The following is a 20,826-nucleotide window of genomic DNA, read 5'->3' on the forward strand; positions in this document are numbered from 1 at the left end:
AAATATCCAGAAAGTTGGGTCTATAATTGGCTGTGCCTCTCAGCCTTTTTTTATGTGCGAGCACAGCCCTGTTGAGAACAGTAGAAGCCACCTCGTCCCCCAGTGAAACCCAACACTTTCCCCCCTTCGAAGTTCCCTCCCACTCTGTCCACCCATCCACAAGGTTGCTTGGAGCTCACCTCATCTCACTTTTAAACAACACTGTACACTGGATTGTCACCCTGGATTATATAATAATCTCATCTTGATTTCTGGCACCAGTTGGGGAGGTATTTTGGATTATTACCACCTGATAACGATGCTTCCCCGGTGCTGATCCAGGGGGCGAGCGCTGGAGGCAGAGACACTGACACCTCCACTGAGTGACAGGACAGGTAAGTGAGACATTAGCTTTAAGAAAAAGTCACACATCTGTTACATTAATGTCCCCCCCAAAAAATCTTGACTCTAAACTACTTTTTATTCTTTATCAGGTTTGAATTGTTGCTTTTAAAAAAAAAAAGTTAAGTTATTCAGATGCTCTATCAGAGAACAGACCTTTTTTTTCTTTGGTTGCACATGGGGGAAAAAAAAAACTCTCTCTGTTTTTTACATTGTGGAAATGATAAACGTGGTGCTTCTGTTATAGACATCTACGTTGCAGTCCCAGGTCTGCCATTCAGAGAGGAAGTGGAAACAGGCCCCGATGATACAGACCCACAGTTTGTAAGGAATCTGGCTTCAGGTTCAGATGTTGACAGAGGCGAAGCAGCTTGTTTTCAGCTTTACCTTGGATACTGTATCTGCTTGTAAAACTGCAGATTTAATTCAGCGCAGCGCGGGGAGACCCACACAATATATTTCATCGTAATCAGAGATGAGAGGTAGACAAATTAGGATGTGTTAGACTTCCACAAAGTTGGGTAAAGCGGATTAGGAGCATGAATCCAAATCTTGTTCAGCTGCAGAGGCTGCATTTCTTTTTTCTTTTGGTTGAAGTCTTGCTGGGCTGAATTTCTCTGATTTTAAATGCTACACTAATGGAGGTAATTACAGCGATTCAGCTAGCGTGCTTATTCTGCTCATTAATAGCGGCAGTGAAACCAAAGTAGCAGAAATAGCCCAATGAAGAATCAGATAAGGAAACTGGTATCTGGAGGCCAGAGCACTTTGCTTCACCCACAGTAAATAATGCAGCCTCTATTCCACATGCTATAGATGCCAAGCCACAGTCAACAGGCTGCTGTTCTGAAAATTGTCTTCCCACACCACGTTTCCTGGAATCACTTTCTGTTTAAATCACTTTCTATTTCATTTATTACTCTTTCACTCCACTTTGCTCCAAACTGTAAAATATTCTGTAAAGATGGCAAAATATTTATCTTTAAAACAGGAGAAAAACTGCAAGTGCCAGGGTAATAACAGTCATTTTAAAGAAATACAATAATACAGTAGCTGCATAACCTAACTATTCAGTTTCATAGAATATATCATGCCTCCCTTAAAGCATTAGGTTGACATTTAACTCTCTCTCTCTGTGCACTTAATATTAGCAGATTGTGAAGAAAGTAAAGTGCATTAAAAATCTAGATGGTTAGCTGCCACAGGGACACATGGTCCCCATTGGGGACGGCCATCTAGCCTAGCTCAGAATAAAGCCTATAGAAACAAGAGACTGTCAGCCTGGCTCTTTGAAAGCAAAATATGTCCACAAGCACTTACTCACTGCACGCAACCAATGTGTAAAGGTGAAAATTTGCAGCTTTACTTGGAGCGGTCACAAGTAGAGTCACTTATGGATGTGAGGAAAAAAAAAAAAAAGCTTCCTCACATTTAAGCATTTTCAAAAATACACCAGAGTCAATCTGCAGCTGAGCCAATTAAGAGCATGCTTGTCCCAGACTGACTTCCTGTTGATGTAAATGGGACAAAATAACTTCATCATTCTGAAAATCCTGGTGATTATTCCAAAGGGTTTTACAGCTGCTTTTCCACTCATTGTTCATGGGAAAAGGAGCTTTTTGGACCAGTGTGCATCATCTCATGATCTCTGAAGTTGCAACACCCGGATGCTGAAATCACCTACAGTAAAAACACAGACCCACTCCTTGGAGCTTTGAGTCACTGCTCTTCGCCAAGAAATAATCCAACACCTAAATTCCTGTAAAAACACAATTTATCATTTCTACACTTCAACACTCTCCTGTCTATGTACTGTATTACTGTATGCACATATAACAGGATCAAATGTGTTTTAATAATGAACAATAAATATATTTTTAAAAACGTTTGTACAGAGCCAGATTACACCTGTTTCCAGTTTTCATTCTAAAGATAGTCTAACATTTTCTTGGTACAGACTGAAGAATTTTCATCTAACTTTCTAGTATTTAAACTAAACTACTTGTGTAAATATTTCATTAGTTCACCTCTGACATAGCCTACAAGTACATTAACAGCATAATTCAGTGGAAATATCAGATTGCACAGGAAGGTGGCCAAGGATGTTAAGTAACTTTGGGGACATTTTATTGCTTGTGCATAAGTCAGACTTTCCTTTAACCTCCCCCTGATGACCCCCCACAGTGAAACACTCCCCCAGTCCAGTCAGGACCAGCCTCTGTTATGGCTACAGTCAGTCACACATCAACCATAATGGCAGGCATCACAACCACTGCTCTTCAATACGTGCGAGAATAGTTTTGTGTTTATACGACAGGTTTCTGTGAGTAGTGCCAACCCGTGCAAAAACAGCCTCGTAAATGAATCCAACAGAGAAGGGCTGATGTTTCCTTTGAAAACGAAACTGGTTGGATGAGCAAAACTCTGGAGGATGACACACAGTGCAACATCAGCAAACTGTGCTCTCCTTGTCCTTAACTGTCTTTGTGGGTGGAACTGGTTGAAAAAAAAAAAAAAAAAAAAGTTTGGCAGCAAGTTCCAGCAATCTTTTAGTCCAGTTCTCTCTGGATGAAATATTCACTTGCTGCTGTAGAGTGTATTTCAGACTTCAAATTATCACGTCCTGAGAGTGGAGAACATTTCCTGCCAGCGTTCATACCAGAAATAAAAAAAATAAAAAAAGGAGACAATGAGGGGGAGGTGAGATAGAGAATTGCTTTTCCACTGGAATCCAGGGTTTCTGTTTTGTACATGTGTAGTTCGAAATGCAATTTTAAATCAGTTTCCACTAGTGGCTCGTCATTGTAAAGATGTGGCAGCAGCCTTTGTAAGAACCTCTTTATCTCTTTACATTGCAGGAAAGTCATCCTTCATCCACTTCAGCGCCTCTGTTGTAGAAATGATTACAGATGGTGTTTATTCATTCAGTGATGAAAAAGTTGCACAGACTCTTCAATTCTGAAATGTTTTCCTAATTCAGCGGTATAGGCTACATTCACAAAATTGGCTTAACTGGCTGCAGTGTCTGCTAGAGTTCATGTAAGAACGAGTTGTTGATGTTTCCACTGACCTTTTCCACAGACTGGACAGCTTGATGGTGATAATAAGCTAAAACAAAACAAACCCAAACTGAGGCCGAGATGGAATTACGTGTGGGATTTAGGATCACCCTGGTCTTGTTCATTCTGGCCTTGACTCTTTCTGGCGAGAGAGTGGAAGCACAGAGCAGAGCAGGTAAGACCATTAAGAGTGAAAACTCTAGAACTTGTATTGACTGTCTGTGTGATTAAAGGGATACTTCACCCAAAATCGTTAATTCACCAATTTTCTACTCCCCGTCATGAAGGGTTTGGAGAACTTTGGGAGTTATCAAAACGCTTTAGGAGTTCCAGGGGGGGTCCGGCTGGCAACGGATTTTCATATAATGACAGTGGATATTGCTCACTTTTGAATCGTCCAAAACACACACTATGAAACATCCAGGTACTGCTCCAAGTGGTTGCACAAGATGCGTGAGATTTGCTGCGAGATGTTCTTCCATGTTTACATCATACATCCAATGGTTTACAATGATGAACAAAGATCTTGCAGCAAATCTCGCGGATGCGCACAAACATCAACAGAGCCACTGGGAGCTACTGCTACAAAAAGGCTAAAAACAGAGATCAAATTATTTTTTTCCGAACAACTTTTTCACGTCACGGCTTCAGGACACTTGGGTCAGTACAGAACAGCAGTATGGAGGTATCTGGATGTTTCATAGTGTGTGTTTTGGACGATTCTAAAGTGAACTCTATCCGCTGCTCTGGAACTCCAAAAGCGTTTTGATGACTCCGAAAGTTCTTCCAACCCTTTCTTGGCATGGCAGTGAGTAGAAAATTGATGAATTATCTATTTTAGGTGAAGTATCCCTTTAAACTTTTCTCTATCTTTCTACTCCAGGGTGTAAGAATGTCCACTATGACTTGGCGTTTATCCTGGATACCTCATCCAGTGTCGGGAAAGAGAACTTCGAGAAGATCAGGCAATGGGTAGCCAACCTGGTGGAGTCTTTCGACGTGGCCGCGGACAAGACCAGGGTAGCTGTGGTTCGTTACAGCGACAGACCCACCACCGAGTTCCACCTGGGGAAACACAGGACCCTGGAAGATGTGAAGCGAGCTGCCCGTAACATACGCTACCTGGGGGGAAATACAATGACCGGGGATGCTATCGCCTACACCACCACCAACATCTTCACCGAGCGGAACGGAGCGAGGCCCAGCGCCAGAGGCATTCAGAGGGTGGCCATCCTTCTCACAGATGGTCGAAGCCAGGATTATGTTCTGGAGCCCTCTAAGGCAGCTGCCAAAGCTGGCATCAGGATGTTTGCAGTGGGCATTGGGGAGGCGCTGAAGGAGGAGCTGGAGGAAATCGCAGCTGAGCCGAAGAATGCCCACGTCTTCCATGTGACGGACTTTAATGCCATTGACAAGATCAGGGGCCGGCTGAGGAGGAGGCTGTGCGAGAGTAAGTCAGCCATCAGGCTCAGTGCCAACACATCGCTCACACTGAATGCCACATGGCCTCTTTTTCTCTTTTGAAGCTTCTCTTTTGAAGTCCGCCTGCCTCACCCTGAACGTGCACTTAATCAAATTAGACTCTTATTTTAACCTTTAACCACTATACGGAGGAAAAGACCCAAACCACAAAACCCCACCCTTACCACAAAGAGCTGCTGCACATATACTGTCCTGTCACAGCCTCTATTTGGCTGAATACGAAGAGTGTGAGGGGGATGTTACACAAACTGGCTTGTAAATGACAGTTTTTTAACCGAGACATTTCTGTGGTGCAGCTGTCTTTTTCACTGCTGCTTTGGTGCAGAGGTGTTTAGCACTGGAAAGCCTCTCTAACCTAAATAGTTTTTCCACCAGTGAGGCGAGAAAAGTCACAGGCACATAGGCGTAGAAAATGAGTTTATCCTCCCAGATAAATTAGCAAAAATAGGCTCAAGAAGTAAAGTAACAGCTGTATGTCGTCCAGGAGCTGTGTGAAAAAAGTGGAAGAAGTATCTGCGTGCGAGTGTTTTCACAGAGAAGATGGATGCTTTGCACTCCAACGCTTGAAATTCCTGCCTAAAATTAGCCAGACAGGAAAGAAAAGGATGCCATAAGTCTTAGCCGCAAACAGCAAATACAAAAACGGAAATGACATGATTACATGGTCTTCGTGCATAGATTAGCATTGACAAACTATTCCTACTTTAATTTGGCACTGAATTGTCAGGATAAAGTAAAAAAAAAAAAGTAGAGATCCATTTGGAGAAAGACTCTAAAACACCTCCATTCTTTTTAAGACCATACTGTATCATCTTGCAGAGCACTGCTGGTGCAAGGACACTGTGGAGATTCATTTTATAGCCGCTGACCTTTGACCCTGCTCTTTGACTCCACAGATTTTCAAACTGCCAAGCGGTAATGTAGGTTATACATTGTGAAACATGCCGAACGGCGAGTTTGTAGAACTAACCAAAAGCTAAATTTACACAGAAGGAAAGCTCCGCTGTTTTCTTTCTGTAATCTCTAGAATCACAACGAGTGAGTCTCTAAGTATATCAGTGGTCAGCATAACTGGCTCACTGAGCAGTGTGAGTTATTTTCACCCAGAAAATTATACATCTAATGTTTCAAGTGGGTCCAGTGCAGCTGCTCCAGTGTCCATGTTGAATGTTTTCACCTTTTAATCTATAGGTTTAAAAAAGGAGCACTGTTTATCCTGCACTGCACTGATTCATTAGCGCGTGTGTGGGCTCGCTTAAGAATACCTGTGCATATTGACCCTATGTAACCTTGTTGACTCAGTACTCTAATATCAAAGCCCTTGTCTAACAACTAGAGTGTGTTAAAAGGTTCAATATTTTACACTTTCCCAGTGTTTTATTTGATGTGTTAATCCATAGGAAGACATATTTGTATTAGTAGGTATTAGTCTTCCTGACAGCTGGTTTTAAGGCTCAGAGTCTGAATACAGACCATGAGAATTTCTCAGTGGACTGAGCACTTTGATACTTCCACAGTGTTAATATAGTCCCTGGATCTGCTCTATAATCAAAGATAATAAAAACCTCACTTTATAGGCTACAATATGAGACTTTTAGAAAATTCAAGAGCCGTAATGATGAAAGGTAACGTGGGGAATAATAAAAACCTGCCTGAGACAACTATTTCCCAAACCAAAAGGTTTTTTTTTTTTTTTTTTTTACATTGCCTCCATTTTTACTGTCAGTCAGATACCTAAATTATAGTTGTAGGCCCACAAGTGCAGGGAGTAGCTCGGCTATCTAGCATGCTAAGTCTCAGAGCGGTGGGACAATGAAGTCTTTTAAAAAAGACTGACGCACTTCCATTCATTCACTGAATGGTAATTTTTGGTGGACGAGCTGGCTTTATAAACAACATAAACCAAGACATCTTCCAGTATCACTTAAAAAAGACTTTAAGACAGAAGAAATAAAGGCCTCCTGAATTTCACTGCTAAACAAACACAAGTCAAACATAAACTGGACAGAGTTTACAGCTGAAATTAAAAATTTACCATGTGAAACTGAGATAACACCACCTGCAGGATAGAAGTACATGCTGACAGCTAAATTAGCTGCTTGGATTTTCCCACAAGGCCTGCTCTGGTCTATGAAAAGGAAAAACAAGATATGAATGAGTGTCAACATAATGAATGCCACAAGGTTCAAAGCCTTTCTGACATGATGATTTTTATAGCAGTGATTTGAAGAAAATTGCAGTTTGGAAGACACACACAATCTATTGAGGAAGCTGCAGGGTCACGTGATGTTTCAGGCTACAAATAACATTTAGAACTGGTAGTCGACACCCTGTCAGTCTAATAATCAGCTTAATGAGAAATTCCTCCTCACAGATTGATTACAAACTGATGATGGCCTCCTGACTGTTATTACCTGATCCACAAAAGAAAAAATATTTTTTTTGCCATGTCAGATGGGTGAGATCACCTTGTTAGTTGTAAGGTGAAGCAGATCATAGTGATTTTCATCGATCAGTTATTTAAAGGAGTCATCACCTGGTTTTTTATGTATCCAATCCCCCTTTAATTCCTTTGAATCAGTTCTTAAAACTTATTGGAAACATTTTTTAAAAAAAATTCAAACATAGAGCTTGTTCTGACACTTTTTCATATGGCAACTTTCTCTCGTGAGAGTAGGCGCGAGGTTTTGACTGGTCCGGATGTTCATTGTATTAATATGTAATGAGGCGCGCATTGATTGGACGCAGGAAGGACAGAGCCCAGTGGGCTACATGCAGGCTGTATTGGAAACCGCATACCTATGCTGCTCTGTCATGTACCGTAACCATGTTATAACTTCATAAAATAAAACAAAATTGTATCGGTTCATTGTAAAACATGTATTTATTGATGCAAATGTGGTGATTTCTGTACGTAGGCTACAGAGCCCCGGTGCAAAGCTGCTGCTGCTGCTGCTCTGTGTGAAGCTTCACTTTTCATTCAAACAAACTAATACGACTGCCACAATTGTTAGATTTCATCAGTGAGACAAACATTTATCTCCTAAAAAGAATTTAACCAGTCGGCGGTAAACCTCTACAAACCTGCGGGTAAGTTAATTAACGACCGTTTCCTCCGCGGGCATGACAACGTAGTTTGACCGGTTAACGAGCAGCTGCAGGCGGGTTGCTGACGAGTCACTCTCCGCTCCTCTGCCTCGCTGGAGCTGCACTTCTCCCAACGCGAAGCAAACTTCTAAGCCGTCATTTGGATAAACTAACCGCACATTGGGGATCTAAACCCTTACTTTCTCGCATGAATAAATATTAAAACTTAATAAATTAACGACCCTTTCCTCCGGCGGCACGACGACGTTGTTATCGGCCGGCTAAACGAGCAGTGCAGGCGGGTTGAGGAGTCACTCCTCCTCCGCTCTTCTGGTGCTGGCTGCAGCTGGCTGCACCTCACTTCTCCCAACGCGGAGCTAACTTCTAAACAGCCGTCATTCGGATGAACTAACCGCACATTGGGGATCTAAACCCTTACTTTCTCGCATGAAAAAATATTAAAACTTAATAAATTAACGATAGTTTCTTTCGGCGGCATGACGATGTCGTTCGGCCAGGTAAACGAGCGCTGCAGGCGGGTTGAGGAGTCACTCCTCCTCCGCTCCTCTGGTGCTGGCTGCAGCTGGCTGCACCTCACTTCTCCCAACGCGGAGAAAACTTTAAACAGCCGTCATCCGGATAAACTAACCGCACATTGGGGATCTAAACCCTTACTTTCTCGCATGAAAAAATATTAAAACTTAATAAAGTGACGAAATAACAGCGCTACAGTGGGAAATAAAACAACCCGTAATGGCGGCGCGGCAGAAGTCGGGGTGGTGGAAGAGAGGTGTGTTTATGAAAGCAGGCGCCACGGTGACGTCACCGTAGGCGCAGAATCAAAATCTCGTAATGTTGTGGTGTGCAGCCTCATGAGCTACTCAGGCTTAAACAAAGAGCCCAAACCAAAAAACTCAGCCACTTTCAAACCCCAGGTTTTCAGGCAAGTTTCCACTGAGGTCCAACACCAGTATACAGGTTTTAACAAGGAAAAATGCGATTTCCGGGTGATGACTCCTTTAAACAGATAGTTTCTCACCTTCTGTCTAGATAGTTCTGAGTTTATTTCATTGGTTTAATTAAAAGCACCAACCTGTGAGATTTCATGCAATATTGATAAAGGTCAGTGGTGGTCTGCATGATGCTCAAAAAAAGTTTATAGCAACGTAAGTAGGGTCTGTGTGGCTGTAGTAGGCTCCTGTAGGCTACTTTGAGCTAAATGCTACTGTCAACATATCCCTCAGCTATGTTTAGTGTTATTGCTACACCTAAATTAAGTAGCATAGACTATTGAAATCTGGTACGAATCAAACAATAATTAGATTATTGTGAAATTATTAGATGCAAGTTTATTCATTTTTCAAATGATTGAAATACAGTAGTTACTCTTCTTAGCTAAACTTCATCTTACTTTTAAATAATCTATTTTAATTGTGATGCAGCTGTTTGTCTACATCTCTGTGCCGCCCATAGCACCATCTGATTGGTTAGCCTACATCAACAACAGGCAACAGCCTAACCAACTAGACAGATAATCAACTGTTAGCAGCTACTGCTAGCAGAGTGTGTTGAGAAAAGACAGCAGACTAAAGTTGTATAAACAACACAGTCCACTACACTGCAGTTACAAATACAGCACACTTACCAACAAGTACGTTTCTGCTCAAGACACACGGAGGGAGCGACAGAGAGGGACAGAGCGAGAGAGCAGCTACCGCTAACTGCTAAGCTAATGTAAGTAGCTAACTTAGATCTGAAGTGCATGTAAACAAACAGCTGAATGGGTGGAAAGTCTGCGACAGGAGCAGAAAGCTGAGTACTTGAGATGACCGACTGTTAGTTTAAATGTACAGCTGGTAGAGTATGGTCGCTGTGATGTAATAAAATAATAATAATATAAATAATAAAATAAAAAGAACAGACACATGAGTTAACGTTAGCTACAAATGCTGGCAGTACATTTGTGTTGGCATATCAGCTTCAAATGGTTGCTTAGCCTACAGTATACTGTCTCTATGATAAGCGGTGTCAGAATTGAATTACCGGTAGAAGTTGTTTATCATGCCAAGTGACCATGCTGATGTTTTAGAGGCATTTACAAGCTCACTTGTCTATTCTAGCCTGCAAACTAATAGGCTATTAGCTGAGTAGCACTGAAGATAAAGTGAAGAACAAATTAAAAATCTGACATGGCTCGCCTAGATGAAAAATTGGAGGACTAAAAGTTATTATATACCTCCTGTCATGACTGTCTCAGAACCAAATTACATGGCAAGTCACCCAATGGTTGTTGAGATATTTCAGTCTGGACTAAATTAGTGGATTCACTCACCGACTGACCAACATTGCCAGCCCTACACCAGGAGCCAGTCTAAAAATTCAACAGAACCTAGTCTTTCCAAAGACAGCATCCCTAGAAAATCCACAGACCCACCAGGAACAGTTAGAAAGAACTATACATCACCTACATGAATTCGTGCAGACAGAAATCCTCCACCTCCAAGGTTGAATGGACGTCAGTCACAATCTCTAAGCCAATGTTTACACATTTTAAACTCAGGCAGGATACATATCTGCATTCTCCAGTAGTGAAGCTGGCATCTGGACGCAAATAGAAAACACCCCTCCTGCCAATAAAAACTCAACCTGATGGTGTTGCCTTTCTCACTGTCATCGCCATCACTGAAATATGCGTGAGTGGAAATGTAAGACTGTTACTGCTCTCGGGCCTGTGGATGTGGATGTGCCCCCTACACCAGCACAGCCCCCCCCCCCACCCCACCTCTCACCCACACACTTCACTCTCCAGATGTCAGACAAGGAGAGATGGAGGGCAGTCTGTCTGGGCAGGTGCTCTTCAGATCACATATCAGTCTGTAGGCTGTGTTTCAATGAGATCACCACTTCCTTAAACAATCCAACACATCACACCTTTTTGGTCTGACCCCTCATAAAGTTTCAGAGCGACCGCATTCCTAATGTAATAACAACATGATCACATTTCCAGTTGGGATACAGAGGGTTACCAGTAGAACAGTTGTCTACCTTTTCTTCCTATCACAGCTTCATATTTTGACTAAAAGCATGCCAAAACTGAACCTCTGCCCTCTCTCCTCAGATGTCCTGTGTCCAAACATGAAGGTTCAACCTGATCGCTTCAAGCCCAACAGCACCAGTTATGGTCTTGAAGAAGTTCCAGGTATGTGCAAACTGCTGCTCTCTTGACGGCAACATGCAGTGCTGGCTGCACTTGACAACCACAAAAGTAAAGTCTTTATTTTGCAAAGCATTTCCTACACTTCCACATTTAGCTTTTTCACATGAAGAGAAACTTTTTTGACTTGTTTATCTACAGAGATTTGGACTTTCTTTTTTTTTTACGTATAATTTTCCTCCATTTCCACCTGATTGGAAACCGAATTGGTTTTATTCATGACTGGGAAAGTGCTGCGTTCTTGCACCTTCATTTTCTTCCTTTTTTTTTTTTTTTATCATGCCAGCATAAAAAACCTCAGTTATTTGCAGTAACTAAATAACCGTTTCTGCCCACTTTACATCTCAGGAAAACATTTAGAAAAGTACAGATGTATTCTGTTTGCATTTCTAAGCAGCCATTGACTTTCATCCTTTTTTCCATTTCATATGAAAAAACAAACTTTTATGTACAATTTATTCTCATTTTCATCTCAGTTCCTGCAGCATGCATTTAGATTCAATTGGCAAAACACAAAGTACAGTTTGTTTGGTTGAATAGGAAACATTTGACTTTTTCTCCCCACAAGATATTTGATTATATTAAAGGGATAGTTCAACATTTTGGCAAATTGGCCCATTTCCATAATCCCTATAGTCATAGCAGCAGGTTCATTACCTTTAATTGTCGGTGCAAGCTATTTTTAGAACAGCGCAGCAGAGCCGTGAGCTGCTCAGAGCTACGCTACGGAGGCTCATGGCATTTCTTGGTTTCCCTCATCAAACTCATTAAGTACACAATCCAACAACTCCAAAACGCTCTGGTGGACAAGTTGTGATCTGCACATTCACCACGCTATGAGATAATAACGGGACGTTACAGAGTTGTTTTCGAGGCAAATACGGAGACTGCTTGATGAAAAACTGTCCCTGAAGGCAACGCGCATCAGCAGTTTTGCATGAATTTACCTCGAAAACAACTCTGTCTGGTAACGTTCTGTTATTATCTCATAGCGTGGTGAATGTGCAGGTCACAACTTGTCCACCAGAACGTTTTGGAGTTGTTGGATTTTGTATTTGACGAGTTTGATGAGGGAAACCAAGAAATCCCATGAGCCTCCGTAGCGTAGCTCTGAGCAGCTTGCGGCTCTGCTCCGCCATTCTGAAAATAGATTGCACCGACAATTAAAGGTAACGAACCTAATGGCTATAGAGATTATGGCAATGGGCCAATTTGCCAAAATGTTGAACTATCCCTTTAACACAAATCATGTTTCAGAGGTAGAGGTAAGATCTTAAGCCCGAGCCCGAGCCCGAGCCCGACGGGTCGGGTATAAAATGTCAATCATTACGTTCGGGTCGGGTCGGGCCGGGCTTCTCTCTCGCTGACTTTTTTTTTTTTAATATATGTTTATAGAAATGTATAAACGATGTGTGGAGATACTAAACTGAGGAATACTTGTTATAAAATAAATAATTAGGGAAAAAAAAAACAGAGAGGGCGCTGTAAGGTAATTGCTATTTAACTAAACAGGACAGGAGCCGCAGCGCAGAGCCAGAGCACGCTTTGAGCACGTGAAAGAGCCACTGGTGCATAGGCAGAGCCGAGTTAGTGGCGTGGGCCATGATGTGTAGGAAACACCGAGATTAAATCAGTAATCTTGTCACAACTCACTGTGATGTTGCTACACTAACATCACAGTGCGCCGACTTTGATGCGTTTCGAGGACCTGACTGAGTAGTTTGGCCACGAGACACCGTGGTCCACAAAAAAACAGAAGTCGCCTCATCACAACAACACGTACTGTACTAAACTCTTGCAATGACAATTCAAAGAACTCCTTCCTGTCTCTGTCTTAGAGAGGTAAGATCTTAAGCCCAAGTCTGTCTATTATCCACCCCGTCATTGCTCTTCTTTGTCTCTCTGCGCGCTCTCTCTCTCTCTCTCTCTGCGCTTTCTCTCTCTCCCTCTCCCCGTCTCTCTCTCTGCGCTCTCTCTCTCTCTCTGCGCTCTCTCTCTCTCCCTCTCCCCGTCTCTCTCTCTGCGCTCTCTCTCTCTCTCTGCGCTCTCTCTCTCTCTCTGCGCTCTCTCTCTCTCCCTCTCCCCGTCTCTCTCTCTGCGCTCTCTCTCTCTCTCTCTCTCTCTCCGCTCTCTCTCTCTCTCTCTCTCTCTCTCTCTTAAAGTGCCGCGCTAGATTCTTAAGGACGTACTCTGAGTCCTCACAAATAAAATATGAAATTTCGGGTTTGGTTCGGGCTCGGGCCTGCAAATGAAGTTAATTGCTCGGGTTCGGGCCGGGTCGGGCTTTAATCCCGCGGGCCTGGGTCGGGTCGGGCTGGATTTTTTAGGCCCGATCTTACCTCTATTCAGAGGTAGTATAAAGCCTCTGCTGCAGTCAGTTAGCTTAGCTTAGCCTGGTAGCCTGGAAACTAAATCCTCCTATAGGCAAAAATAGACCACTGACACCAGTTCAAGTGACACAACATTGTAGTTCTCTCTTTTTTTTAACCTTTACACCTAAGAAGCTAGCTGTTTCACTACACTAAGCCAACCAGCTCCTGGTGACTGCTTCATATTGACTCATCTACTGTACCTACCTCATGTAGGCTATCTCTCAAAATGTCAAACTTTCTAAATGCAGCGGTAATTTTCAAGCTCAGCAATTAAAGTCCTCTTTTACCATAGGAAGTGTATCATTAGCCCTCCATCATTTCATGCTTTTATTTCATACATTCCAAGCTTCAGTGTAAAAGTTTTCTCAGAAGTCTCGAGTTAGCGTTTATCCAGAAAGGTCGGATGTTGTTACAAGTGTGTCTTTTGGGGGATCTGAGTTCCTGTCTGCGTCTCCCACCCACATCCATCACGCTAAGAGAAAAAACAGATGCACAGACGTGACTGTTTAGACTCCTGATATGTCCAGCTTAACAGAGAGAGAGATGTCAGAGTGGTGGAAGTTGTGCTTTTATCAAAACGTCAACTCTTCACACATTTGGCTGGCACAGTGCACGTGTTGACAATGTTTGAACAAGAGGTCAAATGGATGAGGTTTTTTTTATTTTTATTTCAGGGCATATATTGCCATGAAGATACTGGCAGACTATGTTGTGTGTAATTTTGATAACACACACACACACATACACACTTACAGAAATATATGCTATTTTTTGCAGTTCTGTGTAAATAAAATGTCAAGCTGCTGGTATTCATAGGCCTGAAGCTTACCACAACATACGATATGTTGGCCACAGTGGGTGTATGCCCAACAGCCCGTCAGTCTATGGCAGAGCTAACATATGAACAAACACTCATGCTATGGTTAATTTAGAGTTTCCCCCTCATATAACCTGCCTGCCTTTGGACTGTGGGCGGAAAACTGGAGCAGCCGGAGGAAACCCAAACACACATGACATACAAGCTCCTACATAGGAAGACCCCAGCTGGCTAATGATTCATACACTGGTCCTCTTTACCATAAGGCAGCTGAGAACATACAACACAACATGAAAAATGACATTTAAAACATGTTTAGAGCCACGTTGCTCTCACTGGAGATGAGATATTGGTGACACAAGACTGATATTTGATCTAATAAAATACCAGTAACTATTACTGTATATATTTCTCCTAACCATGCATAATTAACTGAAAATCATACTCCCTGTGGACTGTTGCCTCATATTCTGTAATTATTGACAGTGAACCTTGATCTGCTGTATTTATATTAAAGGGATTAAAGGGACAACTCCATCTCGTAATGTTCCGTTATTATCTCATAGCGGGCTGAATGTGCAGGTCACAGCTTGTCCACTAGAGCGTTGTGGAGTTGTTGGATTGTGTATTTGATGAGTTTTATGATGGAAACAAAGAAATCCCATGAGTCTCCGTAGCGTAGCTCTGAGCAGCTCACGACTCTGCTCCGCCGTTCTAAAAATAGCTTGTACTGACAATTAAAGGTAACGAACCTACTCCTAAAACTTTAGGGATTATGGCAATGGGCCAATTTGCCAAAATGTTGAACTATCCCTTTAATGCTCAAGTAAAAGAAGCACAAGCACAATATAAAAATGACTTTTGCTGCATAAATCTTTTTTAATAAGTCATTGCATGGGTACAACAAAATTGAGGTAGAGACTTCAAAATGCAGCGTTATGTGTAGCAACTTTATCTCTTAATGCAGTGGATTTAGTACAGTAGTACAGTATTTCCCTAAACTACTGTAGAGTATCAAAGAGCATAAACAAAAGTCAAATGGACTACCTCCTTTGCTAAGATCCATATCTTCCTATTCACTCTTTAAAAAGCAGCTAAAAATACATCAGAACTTTTCTTGAATTTCCCGCTCTCTCCATATCCCACATCCTTACTCTGTCTTTTTTTATGATTTCAATCTATGAATTTTTTGTACCTAATTTCCATTGTCTCTATTTGTTACTAATCACTTTGTTCTGTATCTCCTCATTTTTGCTCATTTTGCTTTAACGTTGATGCACTTTATCTCTTTTTTTCTCTATGTTTATTTGTTAGCCATAGTGTAATTAGTGACAGGGGTGGAACTTATGTACAAGCCAATTGGCTTTGTTCCCTCCTTGCACCATCAAATATAAATGTGTGCTAAATAAATAAACCTAAACCTAAACCTAAACTAAAAGTATATTAAAACTGCACTTCACTTGCTTCAGCAAATGTGTGATTGTATTTTTGACTGCAGAAGCCAAGTTAATATGGCCTCTGTTGTCAGATAGAGAAAGCTTTAATATTGAAGTCATAACCTGATCCAAGTATGTTTCTAAAGTGGCAGTGGTTGACACTGTGGCCTCATAACAACAAGGTTCTGGACCTCTTGTTGAATGCTATCGTTGTGATTCCTCCTTCAGTCCAAATACATCACAACTTGGCTTAATTGGCGACTCTATATTGTCCATAGAGGTGAAGTCTGAATGGCTGTTTGTCTCTATTTGTCAGCTTTCTGATAGACTGGCAGCACATCCAGCGTGTACCACACCTCTCGCCCAATGTCAACAACCCTTAAAGGATAAGTGGTGTAGCTGAGGGATGAATGGATGGATGGATGGATGGATGGATGCTGTGCCAACTTAGAGCCAAAAAAACAATCCAAAAAAAAAAGCAGCCAATCAGCAGTGATTTGGCAGCAGAGAGCAGAGGAGTGTCTGCTTCTGATTAGAGACGACAGCATCACTTCCCACTGTCGGGACACATTAGCACATCCTCGTGCTAAATACGTGGTTTTCCTTCTCTTCTAAACTGTGTAGGAATTGGAACAAACTTGAGATAAATCACTGAAACCCACTGATGTCTTCTTACCTACCACTCTGTGTGCGGTGAGCACTCTAACTGGAATAAACTGTCGGAGTTATGTTTTGTTTGTCTTTTTTTTTTTTTTTAGTTACACCCTCTCTCCAACTCTTGTTCTGCTGGAAAATTATACGATTTTTTCTTTCTTGTAGCCGATAGCTAGTTGAATGTGGAACACACCATAAATACACTGTGCACTACACTGATTTATATTTCTTTTACATTTGGCCACCAGCACCACAAATGAAATGGTGTTCCCTACAGTAAGATTACAGCTGCTGGTCACTATAATCATTTTAAAATCTTTAGTTACTGTGGTGATGTAAGGGTTACTAATTTAGAAATGGATTTCTATATCGCAATGTTTCCCACAGGGTGGTCCAAGGAGGATTTAGTTGTCTTCTTTTTTTACTTTAGATGTTGACACAGTGAGAAAAAGGGTGACTTTTTTTCCCTCAACCTCCTGTGGCACAAGCCACTTGGGCCATAGTCAGATTCAATAGTGACTTTTGAAGGCCCAAACCGGCACAGGGCCCCAGTTTGTACAAAAACTTATCAGACAGCGGTCTGAGGTCTGAGCTCCCTGACATGACGAAGATGTTTCGGGGTTTTCCAGACTGCGCCGAGTCTCTGGATCTTCAAAGTTTGCTTCAGCTTGTGGTTGAGAGCATAAAGATGTTCTCCTTTGCCGCGATGCTCTAGATAAACAGCACTTATTGTAACGACGACAGCAGCTCCTGTAGGCTCCCGCTTATAATTACAGCACAGAGAGAGAGAGAGAGTGTGACTCTCCGTGAGAAATGTCAGGACTATTTGCCGCTGATTGTGATTTGACAGCCAAGAGAGCTGCGGTTTGAGTCAGACTTGTGTTTATCATGGGCTGTCTAGTCTGACCCCTCAGGGCCAGTGAGCACACACAAGAGGCTGCGGAGTGTCTTTGCGGCCCCGGCGCTCCTCGCTATCTACCACGCAGATGTTGCCGTCTGCTCTCTGATTAAAAAGAATACCGTGTGTACGTGTTTGCCTTTTTAAATTTTTTTTTTTTTCCTCCAGTCAGTGAACTCATCTGGCTTTTCCCGCAGATCACCCCATCGGCCGCTTTTTTGGCCGTCCAAAATAACTTTTTCTTCGGCTGATTATACGCTATCTGCTGCCAGTCCAAATTACAGCTCTGTGCTCAGATGGCCGTCGTGCAGCCACAGGAGCGGCGTGGTGCGCAAACGTGCACGAGGCGAGCACGGTGATGGGGAGGATCAGGAGCAGCAAGAGCTCACAGCTGCAGGGCTTCCTCTACACTATAGCCTGACTGACACCCAGCAAAACATGACTTTAGTGTAGCATCACTAGTGCTCTAAAGATAAGCCAAAGGATGAGACAACACTGACTTTTTATCAGTGATCACTCTATAAACTCTGGATTGTTGATTTGATTCAAAAGTAAACTAACTTAATTTACATCAGATTTCTATCAGTGATATTTTTTTCCACTCAGCTTTAGATGCTGTGTTTGAGTTTAAACATGCTGTAACTTGAAACTTAAAGGGATAGTTCAACATTTTGCCAAATTCGCCTATTGCCATAATCCGTATAGTCATAGGGGTAGGTTCATTACCTTTACTGATCAGTGCATTTTGTTTTGAGATTCGTGGGGCAGAGACACGAGCTGCTTAGCGAACGCAATGGAGGTGAATGGTATAGGTCCCCTGTCATCAAATACACAATCCAACAAATGCAAAACGCTCTCATGGACAAGTTGTGCATATTCACCGCACTATGAAATCATAATGGAACATTACGAGACAGAGTTGTTTTTGAGGCAAACGCAACTGGAACTACATTCCAGACATGACTGCTGACTCAGCAATCACTTACATAGAGTGTTTGGTCTGAAACACGGGTCTGTCAGTCACTCTGCTCTGCTGTAAGCCGAGGAGAAAACTTTCCTTGTATCCTACAACCTTTATCCAATGAGGAGAGAGAACGGCATAAAGGGGCTGTCCTCTCTGTGTGTGCAGCCAAGGGATGCGCGTGAATGTGGTGACGTAGGGACGAGGGCGGGGGCTGCTAACTCCATCGGCTGACAGGAAGTTAGCCAAAACGACCAGATCGCTTACTTCTGCTTTAAACTGTAATTCTAAGACCTGGTCATGACAAAATATGTATAAGTTAGGGTGTGTTTGAAGCTCCAATTATTTCCCATGCTGCTGATACTTCACTGACAGACAAATGTGACCCAAGGCAGATTGATCCTTCTGTGTGAGTCTCAGAAGAGACAGCACCATCTGCTGATAGGCAGAGGTAAATCGATGTAGGCAAGAGGCACAGGCAAAATGAATGGAAGGCAATGAGAAATGTCCTCCAATTACTTCTTCCTGGCGAATGAGACGGCACAGAGGAACTCTCTGAGTTTGAAAAGTCTCCTCAGCAGCACACAGTGAAGTGTAGTCCCTCAGACAGATGATGATCTCTGATCCTCAGTTATTCAGGCTGTTATGATGCAGCTTGCTTTCAGTGTTGTTTCTTCTTCTGTTTATCAAGCAGCGCTCTGTGTGTCTCACCACCTGTTTTCTGGCTTTTTCCTATGACATCCACTATAAGTTTTTTTTTTTTTTTGCCAGATTCTTACGTAACCACCTTGCTTCCTCTTCTACATCCGTGTTTAAGTGTTAATATTCCCACTGGAAACCTTACACTGCACAGATTCTGCTGCATTACCGAGGCCTTGGCTGGAATATGTTGAGGCTGTCCTCATCTTGTTGACTCACTAATGGCACAGTAAGCTTTCACAAGAGCTCAGTCCACACAACATAACCACTGGCTTTCAGCGAGATCTGCTGGACAAACTGGCAGCATTAGCGCTGCACATGCTCTCATCCTGCTGGCATCGCCATAGCTACAGCACATGTTTGTTGTACAAGGGAGTGGCCTTTTCCGAACCACCTAAATATGGTCTGTGTGGTCACACCACTTGAAAATCACACACTGGAGGGCAACGTACACACACACGTGCACACATCCTCAAACTCACACGAGGACCTTAATTTATTTATTTTTTCCTCTGGCAGCAAATCTAACAGACGCTGAATGGCCGTCAAATGCTTCTATTTTCCAGTTATTCAGTAATATTGTGACTCGATTCGCTCTCCAAAAAAAGCCACCAACACAGTGCCTGCAGGGTGTGGTGGGGTTGACCCAATTAAACCTCAGCACACCCCGAGAAATCTGACAAAGCCATAAGTCAGCCTCACGACTCCAGAGCCTGGTGCGGGCTTATTTATGTGCATTTGAGGCTGTGTTGAGTCCAACTAGGCTGTTTTACTGTTCCGCTGCAGGGTTCGACCTGATGGACTACTTCAACGTGAGGGATATTCTGGGAACCAGAGTGGATGAGGGCCAGAGTTCCTATGTTCGCCTTGGCACCATGCCCATTGTACAGCAAACAGAGTAAGTGACCATCCAAGTGTACTGCAAACAATACACACACACCACACACACACAATAACGGTAAGTGTGTGACAACTTACTGCCACCTACTTTGGATTCTTGTGTCTGTGCCATGCAAATTCCAATTACACAGATACTAATTGGACAACTTAATGTGAAAATATAAAGAGAGTAAATCTAGATCTTCTTTAGATCTAGGTAATAATGCTATGACCATAATAACAATAAATGTATTTATAACTTTTACAGATGCTCAAAGATGCTTACATAAAAAAACAACACAATTAAAATACCAAAACAATATAAAATATCAAAAAGAAATAGGATGAAATGAAATAGATAAAGCTCAGAGATAGAAGAGCAGAAATTAGACATATTTAATTACACATTAAAAGATGCAAGCATGAACTGATGAAGCCTCTTGGATGAGAGGGGAAACGTCTTCTAAGACAAGTAACCAAGTCCAGTTGCGTTTGATTGAAATGTCTTGAGAAAACTATGACCTGGATGAATGAGAATACTCACTGGCCCATCTCAGCTGATATTGTAAATAAATGGGGCACACAGCCACAACAAATTGCTTTGCTTCCAAAACACCCAAAATCAGTTAACATGCAGAGAAATAGTATTATTGTACACTAAAATAAGTAGTTTTGAATATTTTGAAAAGAAATACCCATGCATGCTTTTACATGCAGTTAAGAGAAAACAAAATGATTAATACATCTCTTGAATCTTAAAGAGGAACTATGTGAGTCCTGTTGCTTTTCCTCTGTTTTGCTAACCCTCCTCTCTGTCATGTGCATTTGTTTACAATGAAGCCAGCGAGAAATCAATCAATAGTGTGGTACATAACGATATACGATGT

The 20,826-nt window shown here is 42.2% G+C and overlaps 1 protein-coding gene across 1 annotated transcript in view; it reads left to right on the forward strand.

Moving 5' to 3' along the window:
* Positions 1-200: 200 nt before the first annotated feature.
* Positions 201-20,826, forward strand: part of col22a1 (collagen, type XXII, alpha 1) — a 65,706-nt gene continuing 45,080 nt past the window's right edge. The window contains exons 1-5 of the mRNA XM_085792341.1: positions 201-374; positions 3,463-3,615; positions 4,324-4,890; positions 11,128-11,208; positions 19,847-19,958. Coding sequence (XP_085648467.1) covers positions 3,522-3,615; positions 4,324-4,890; positions 11,128-11,208; positions 19,847-19,958 — 854 coding nt within the window. The 5' untranslated portion in view covers positions 201-374; positions 3,463-3,521. The remainder of the gene's footprint in view (positions 375-3,462; positions 3,616-4,323; positions 4,891-11,127; positions 11,209-19,846; positions 19,959-20,826) is intronic.

Source organism: Trachurus japonicus, chromosome 11, assembly GCF_045865225.1.
Source record: "Trachurus japonicus isolate A0001 chromosome 11, Traja_1.0".
In the NCBI taxonomy this organism is placed as follows: domain Eukaryota; kingdom Metazoa; phylum Chordata; class Actinopteri; order Carangiformes; family Carangidae; genus Trachurus; species Trachurus japonicus.